This window comes from Hordeum vulgare, chromosome 4H, assembly GCF_904849725.1.
Source record: "Hordeum vulgare subsp. vulgare chromosome 4H, MorexV3_pseudomolecules_assembly, whole genome shotgun sequence".
In the NCBI taxonomy this organism is placed as follows: Eukaryota; Viridiplantae; Streptophyta; class Magnoliopsida; order Poales; family Poaceae; genus Hordeum; species Hordeum vulgare.
Window position 1 is genome coordinate 563724941 of NC_058521.1, and position 8915 is coordinate 563733855.

Consider the following 8915-nt stretch of genomic DNA (forward strand, 5'->3'; position numbering starts at 1 on the left):
AATAAAACGACATGATCAATATGCTACGTTCATAGTTTGGGTCTTGTCCATCACATGATTCTCCTAATGATGTGATCCCGTTATCAAGTGGCAACACTTTGCTTATGGCCAGGAAACCTTGACCATCTTTGATCAACGAACTAGTCAACTAGAGGCTCACTAGGGACAGTGTGTTGTCTATGTATCCACACATGTATTTGAGTTTCCGATCAATACAATTCTAGCATGGATAATAAACGATTATTATGAACAAGGAAATATAATAATAACTAATTTATTATTGCCTCTAGGGCATATTCCCAACAGTTTCAGCATCATCCCCTCTGTTATAGGCGGGCAGTGTGAGAGAGAGCAAAGAGTGCCTTCAATCGCACTCACAAATGGGCGGAAGGGAGGCGCATTACCTGTTCGAAGCTGAATCTGGCGGCTCCTTCTCGACCTGACCACGGGCTCCTCTCACCGTGCCACCCCCTCTCACCTTCTATCGATTTCACCAAGCAAAACAAAGAGCTCAGATCTACAAGGCGGAGGGGATTGGGACTAGAGTATCGAATTCACTCACCACCATGGTCGTCGCTGCCGAAAGGGGGCTCCACTGACGCCGAGAAAGAGGGCTCCTCCGTCGTAGCCGCCGCCGGAGCTGAAGAATGGGGGCAGCGCGGGCAGTTTCAGACAGTTCTGGTCGGGCAGTTTCACGGGATGCGGTGCTAATTAATTTGGGTCCAAATTAGTTAAGACATGACTTAAGCAAATTGGACTAGTTGACTAAGGCTTTAACGCATGTGTGGCCGTGAGCTATTTTCTCCCTTCAAACCGTCGCACGAGAGCTATTTCATCGAAAGATGTCACACTGCTTCTAATTAGACTTGTGTCATGTTTCGCTTCATGTCATCCTCTGTCCTTGAGCTTTACTTTACAGTTTAAATACCTGCTAGTTTCATGCTCAACCATATGTAGTGACTATCTACACTTCTTTGTGGTTGTTGCCTAAGGCCAATGCTATGGTTGTATGAGGTACGGAAATGTTGATTTGAAGCACCCTGTTGATGCTGATAAATACAAAGGTGGACACTCTTGCCAGTACTCACCATATTTCGGTTTTGATCCACGGCGGCATGTTCCTAGCTATGATGTGCCTGCATACATCCGGAATGAGGAGGATAGGCTGGCAGATGAGGAGGTTAAGATAAGACGTATGTACAAGGTAATGTTTATATCTTGTGATGTTGGTACTTACTGAAGTGTTGTTATTCCCCTTCAGTGCCCTGATGATCCTCCTATTCTGCCAAAGAGAGGGGGTGCTGGTTTGGCGAAGACAGAGGATGCTAATTTGGCCAAGAGAGGTGATAGCGAGGGAAGCGGGAAATACATTGTGCTCCCTCTGTCCGGAATTACTTGTCGCACAAATGAATAAAAATGAATGTATTTAGAACAAAAATACATCTAGATACATCCATTCTTATGACAAGTATTTCCAGACAAAGGGAGTAGTTGGTTTGAGTATCCCCACATGTATATAGATAAATTTGATTTGATTCAGGTATTGTTTGGTCTCACTAAGCATTATAGCCTTCTTGCAATCTGCACAGTTGCACGTTTCCTGCATGGTCAACTAATCTTTAGTTGGTCAACTAGTGCCTGGAATCTCTCTGTCAACCCCCCCCCCCCCCCCCCCCACCACCACCACCCACCCACCCACCCAAAAAGTGGCTGGATCCAAATTTGTTAACTTGTTTTCTTTCCCTCATCACATTGTGAATTTGCAGGTATTGACATATTATCAAGTGTAAGGGCAACCATTTCGAAATTTATTCTGACATTTAAGCACTCATGTCATTTATGACCGATCAACTATCAATGCTCTCGAACTCTTATAAGCCTTGTTTTTTATTTTAAGTATAGTGAACGAGGATGCATTGTTAGAAATGAAAATATATGCTCCCAACATGTGTTATTTCATAATTTATGCCATCCTACCATTGCTCCCTGTAGGAAACTGTGCTCAATTATGTCTGGCATCTACATGCCAAATTGCCAAAAATGAAATTCCAATTGATGAGCTGTTATCCTTCATAGTCCTCCTGTTTTCAGAACCTAAACTAGCCAGCAAAGTTGATGTTGCTTGTATAACTATCCTTCATATTCTTTGGCCATTAATCTCACAACATATTTTGGTGCATGACTCTTCAGTGAAGGACGTGACTACATGGTGAAGATAACGAAGCTTTTAGTGTCGCATCGTCTATGAGAATTGCGGGTTTATTAATTTCCAATATCTTTGGGATGGATGGGACTCCCCGTGCACCATAATTTGGGATACCGTTGCTCTACCTTTAGCATGTATGATCTGTCATTTGCCTTGGATTTGTTGTATGTTGTTGTTGAACTGCCTATAATGGGGTCATGTTTTGATATTTGAGTTAGTTCCATGAAAGGTCGGTAATGGAGTTGCTGTGTTTCCGTTTCCAATCCTGCCAGTATGCATGCATCAGTCTTTCTTTGGCATGTACTTCCTCCGTCCCTAAAAATAAGTCTTTTTAGAGATCTCACTATGGATTACATACGGATGTATATAGACATACTCTAGAGTGTAGATTTATTCATTTTGTTCCTTATGTAGTCCGTAGTGGAATTTCTAAAAATACCTATATTTAGGAACGGAGGGAGTAAATTTTTAGGCTTCCAAGTGACTGACTAGTGGAATTAGTTTTTATGTGATGCCATTTACAATGTAACTGCAAAAGACGTATCAGAAACATGATTTAGGATACTTTAATGTTTATAGTTCAGAAAGCATACCTCTGCCCCCACAAAAGAAAGAAAGAAAGAATATCTCTGAATGGGCTAGAGAGCAAAGGAACCAAGCCTAATCCTCTGTTAGTAAAACAGTGAGAAGCGTAAGTGCTGCATAGCTTACCTTGCTTCGGGAGAACCTGTGTTGGGCATTTGATCTTGTTTTTATGTTGTGTTATTTCATTACTCCGTAAGATGTGAATTATTGGCGGTTTTATATTTGTGACAGTATTGGAATCAAATGCACATCTCAATTTTATCGGTGCTAGATGTTAAGTTTCATACCAGAAGCTGTGAGCCCAAAAGTTGACATACTTAATCAATAAATCCTTTCAGTCCAGGATGTGATTTTGAGCGTCTGAAAGACTGCATTGGATCCTTTGCGCTGCCATCTACAACCGTGTGACCCGCCTCCTTGTTGACACCGCTGTCGTCCATCAACTTTCTCATCTTCTCCGACTCCAACCATTCCCCAGCTGAAGCATAGATGTTGGAGAGGAGCACATAATCCCCACTGTCATCGCTCCTTGCCTTTAGCAGCTGTCTGTTAGCGTGCTCAGCCAGTTCGATCTCACCATGGACCCTACAAGCCCCAAGAAGCGTTCTCCATATGACAGAATTAGGCTCCACCTTCATGGTGTCAATGAACTCAAATGCTTCTTTCAGAAACCCGGCACGACCCAGCATGTCAACCATGCAACCGTAGTGCTTGACATTGGGCTCAATCCTGTACTGCTGTTGCATCAACTTGAAGTACTCACGCCCCTTGTCAACCTTACCACCATGGCTGCATGCGATAAGGACCGCGACGAAGGTGATCTCATCAGGCCTGACTTTCTCTTTCAGCATTTTCTTGAACACATCAATAGACTCCAGGGCATGGCCATGTAATGCCAACCCTCCTATGATAGAGTTCCAAGTTGAGACATCCTTATCTCGCATTACCCAGAACACCTCAAGTGCAGACTTCATGCTCCCGCATTTTGCGTACATGTGAATCAGTGCATTGCCCAGGACGACAGTGAAACCAGTTCCTGGGAACTTCTCTTTCAGAGAGGAATGCAACCTTAGGCCGATGTCTAAATCACCGGAGTCGGCACAAGCTGACAGTAAGCACAGCATTGTGACAACATCTGGCTTTTTGCCCATGCGCTGCATTTCCTCGAACAGGTCCATGGCATGTTTGTGCGAGCCACATCTCACATACCCGGAAATCATGGCGTTCCAGCACACGACATCACGCTCAGGTGCTCGGTCGAACAGCTCTCTTGCTGGTGACATCTCCCCCCGCTTGGCATATGCGGTGATCATCACGTTCCAGGAGACAAGGTCCTTCACAGGACAGTCGTCGAACAGCTCCCGGGCAGCACCAATATCCCCTCTCCTTGCACAGCCGCTGATCATGGCCGACCACGCCACGGCGTCCTCACGCGCCCTGCAGTCAAACAGAGCACCTGCAACACCCAGCTCTCCGCAGCTTGCGTGCATGCCGATGAGCGCGTTCTTGACGAACGAGTCGGACTCCAGTCCAGCCTTCACGACGTGGGCGTGCACCTGCGCCCCGGTGTCACCCGCGCCCATGGCGGTGCACGCCCGGAGCACGAACGGGAAGGTGATCTTGTCGGGCCTCACGCCACCACCGCCGCGCCGCGCCATGCGCGCGTAGAGGGAGACGGCGTCCCGGGGCGCGGAGGTGTGCGCGGCGCCGCGGATGAGGGTGTTGTACATGAAAAGGTCCGGATGCGGGATTTGCTCGAACACGTGGTAGGCGTGGGCGATGGCGCCGCGCACGGCGACGGCGGACGCGAAGAGGAGCTCGCGGAGCGCGGAGGGGTCCGAGAGGAAGCCCTGTAGGACCAGGAGGGTGTGGACCTGCTTGATTTGGCGGAGGCTACGGCACCGCCGCCACAGCGCCGGCTGCCGGCGCTGGGTGCCGGACTTCCGCAGCATCTGCGTCGTGTGCGTGTCCAAGTGCGACAGAGCGCGGCGAGTGCACTTTGTCCCAGGAGCTAGCAACTGGCCATAAGAGCATCTCTAAGTGAGAAATTGGATTTTTGCCCCACTTTACTTCTCAATTTGATAATTTGCCCCCCGACTGCCGGGTGGGGCCGGGGTCACTGGTCATTTAGATAATACTGGGGTAAATCATCCAACCCCTTGTAAAGTGGGGGCAAATCATCCAATCCCCCTCTCTAAGTTGCTCGATTAGACACTGCAAACGCGTTAGACCAGTACATATTTTTGCGGGTTGCGGTAAAAAGCTGCTCCCGATCTGCAAAAACACAGTTTTTACCGTGTCCTTTATCGAGAGAAAGCAGTTGGCGGGAGCCCAACTACCACGGAAACTTCCGCGTCCGCTGTCCACGTCCATCGTACGTCGTCCCAGACGTCCCCGAACACCGGTTGCCCGTCCCTAACGCCGCCCTGCCCGTCCTGACGGCCGCCCCGGTCGTCCTGGCAGCTGCTAGCTAGCTTCTAGATGGATTCAGGGATCCGCGACTTCGTATTTAGGAACAAATTTAGTTGATCATGGATACGGGCGAGATGAAGAAGAAGATGAAGAGAAAAAAAATGTAAGTGAAAATTCGATTTACAGTTTAAGTTTAAGGGGTCTGTTCCGTCGCAGTTCGAGCCGACCCGTAAAAGAACATCTTCTACAAATATCTATTTTACAGATTCATTTTTACGGGTCTAACTCTACCCTCGCCCACGCCGGTCCGTAAAATCATTTTTACGCGGACTGTAAACGCGTTTTACGGGTCGACGTTATACATGGTCTGCTAGAGATGCTCTAAGCACACTCATGCCTAGTTGGTAACACAAAACTTCCAGGTTAGCTTTTTTTTCTTTTTCGAAAAGAAAGATTAACCCCGGCCTCTGCAACCACATTAGATTTTTTCTGGCACATACGAAAGTTGGTTCTCATGTGAATAGTTTGATTTGTAGAACTAAATTCTACAAGAAATATTTGTGTAGTGTGAAAGACGTTTTTATATTATGGAATCAAGTAAATATTTCTCAAGACTGTTTTAAGACAAAATATGATGTGATCTAACTCTTGAAAATGTTCTTTTGCCTTTTCTTACTATTCAACCAAACAAAGTTTGATGCAAACACAATCTGAATCCTCTATAACACTAAGCTCCCTAGGTTTGAAGAGCCCACATTTAATTAAGGTCTTTAATTAGAATTGGATCATTCAATTTTGGTCGGGTCAATAATTTTTCAAAGCTCTCTCATTCAATTCTTTTATACTACTTCTTTTGTCCAGAAATATTTGTCATAGAAATGGATAGGAACGAATGTATCTAGATTTATTTTAATTTTACATACATGCATTTTTATTCATTTATGTGACAAGTAATTCCGGATGAAGGAAGTATATACTATGCTTTCTAATTTTTAAGCCCTCATAATTAATTGAGGTATCAATTTAGAATTGGGACATCCGGTTATGACTGGGTCAAAGAAAATTCTCAAGCTCTTTCATTCAGTTTTTTTAATTCACTATGTTTCCTAATTCTTTAAAGTTTAGAGAAAAATATTGACATTCCGGTATTAAACAAAAAAGTATGGAAATTCATTTCATGGTGAATCTAAAAATACCGATTTGATATTATGGATTTTAATATATTTCTCTATAAATTTGATCAAACTTAAGAGGTTTGTCTTTTCAAAGAAGTTATACGCCTTATATTTTGAAAGAGAGTGGTTATCATTTTAACAAGCCCAACAACACAAACGGTGTAGCAAAATGCGCCAAAATTTTCTAGTTCTGAATCAACTGAGCATGACATTGTAGCGTACATTTTCCTTATTTATGTATTTATGGAATCATGCGAATCAAAGCTAAGATCCCCTAAAGCTTTGAGTGTAATTTTCCTTTTTTTTGGTATGGGTGTGGTTGTAAGTTCATGTCGCAAAAAAACAGCTAAGATCACCTAACCTAAGGCAAAAAATCTCAAAGGGGCCCAAGGCCAAATATTAAGTATTACATGTCCTTTCAAACACTCACACATGGAAAAAATATACTCGGTTCCTTGGGTATGCCAAAGTCTTATTCCTCCTGCATCCACGGGCAACGCGTCGTGATCATAAATCAATGTCACTCTAAGCTTTCGCCTCAAAGAAGCAAACTTTTTTAAACCCACGAGCTTGTAGAAGGAGTAGCTAGTAAGTCATTAATCTACACTAGAAGATGCCACTCGATGCAATCTGCGAAGCAAATCATTGCCACGGAGAAGAAAATGCCAATAAGGGCCTCTAGAAACTTTGTAGAGTACAAAATTCACTCGAATCCAGATGAACCCACCGGAAACCCGACCAGGTCTTGAAAGAAAAAATCAAAGACACGGCTCCACACACACGCTCCGACAACAATAAACACACCAACAGAACCAGGGCATCATTCCTAAACTAGGACTCGCTAAAGTATATCTGGAAATCAGTCATTCCTCTACACGATAGGTCCGGGTCTGATGCCGAGCACGTCACCATCCAGGACCATGAATCGACGCCCTCTTTCTCCGATGACCTGGTCAAGCATCGCCATTGTTGAAGATAGTCGCGCTGGACGTGACCCTCCGACCACCAACAACATCGAGCATCACCTACCGACAACCGCAATCCAACCACTCATCATAGTGGCCATCATGCAGCAGCCCACCGGATCCTCCATATTGGGCACCCCACGAGCAGCAGCCTCCCCACCGACACGGCACCCTGGCGACGACGAGAGTAATCAAAACATGTGTGACATTATGACAGCTAGGGTTTTGTCGACAAAATAAATGTAGGTAAATATTACCCTTAGAAAACAATTGCATTTTTTTTGAAATGTGCAAATACTTAGAGCATATTCAACAGCCGTGCAACGCGCGACGCGCAAAAAGACACTTTACAGCGTCAAGATAGTCGGTTTTTGTGCGCAGCCGAGCGCTGGCTCCAACGACAGCTGAAAATTATAGCACGCACGAGCCTCTCGAGCAGGCGCTGTAAATAAACGGCGCACGCGAACAACACAAACAACATATACACTCCAAACAAAATCAAGAAAATCAAACACATAAAAATAATCAACAATAAATGGTCCAATTTTATTATAACACAAACAAATAGTTTATCTTCCCGGAGCTCTTGACACACATGATGACCCGTCTCTCACCCATGGCCAAGTGGTCATAAACTAGATCATCCGGAATACCGTATGCCAACATACGCAAAGCGGCTGTCACCTTTTGAAAGGTGTTATGCCCGAGTTCTCCGACGGCATTCCTCCTTTGCTCAAAAAACCGATCATGGCTTGCGAGTTTCTCTGCAATGTGCGTGAACAACTCGGTGCTTATCCTAAACCGATGCCTGAAGAAGGACTCGGAGTATTTGGGATTCTCCACAAAATAATGCCTCATCAATCTATTGTGAGCATCGATTTTATCCCTCCAAATTTTCTACCGACCCATAACCGAACACTAGTGGGGACGGGGCCTTTAGCCCCGGCCCGTAAGGGGCTTTAGTCCCGGTTCACCAACCGGGACTAAAGGGGCGGGACTAAAGGCCTAACCTTTAGTCCCGGCCCTGTTACAAGCCGGGACTAAAGGTGCTCCACGTGGGCGCCTCGTAGCGCCCCAGGGGAAGGACCTTTAGTCCCGGTTCGTTACACGGACCGGGACTAAAGAGTTTCAGATTTTGCTTATTTTTGGGTTTTGTTTTGAATGAAATTATTTTTGGGTTTTAGGGTTTTAGGGTTAGGTGTTCGGAAGATTAACGTGATGCCTCGTTTGGTGTTCGGGAATTAGTTTTCATATAATTTAAATAGAAATAATTATGCATATATATATAAGATTAACTTATCTTACAAGCGAGCATATATATACAATTATATGGAGATCTGAATTATCGGGACTAGAGCCCGTCTATTGGATTACATGGACGAACATCAGTAATGGTCCCTAGCTACACTAAATCGTCCTTTGTCATCTATAGCTTCCGTCCTCAGAAATCCCGCAAGCTCCTCTGCAACAGCAATCGCGCGTTGCTCTGGTAGGACCTTCGTCCTCATGGCCGTGTGCTATATAAGAAGAGGAGATGAATATGAATATCAATCATGATAACAAAGAATGACG

At 44.9% G+C, this 8915-nt stretch overlaps 1 protein-coding gene across 1 annotated transcript; it reads right to left on the minus strand.

The window, feature by feature from the left end:
• Positions 1-3024: 3024 nt before the first annotated feature.
• LOC123447063 (pentatricopeptide repeat-containing protein At5g15300) lies at positions 3025-4782 on the minus strand. The gene has a single exon (XM_045123626.1). The coding sequence runs from the start codon at positions 4741-4743 to the stop codon at positions 3109-3111; it is 1635 nt and encodes a 544-aa protein (XP_044979561.1). The 5' UTR covers positions 4744-4782; the 3' UTR covers positions 3025-3108.
• Between the last annotated feature and the right edge of the window lie 4133 nt (positions 4783-8915).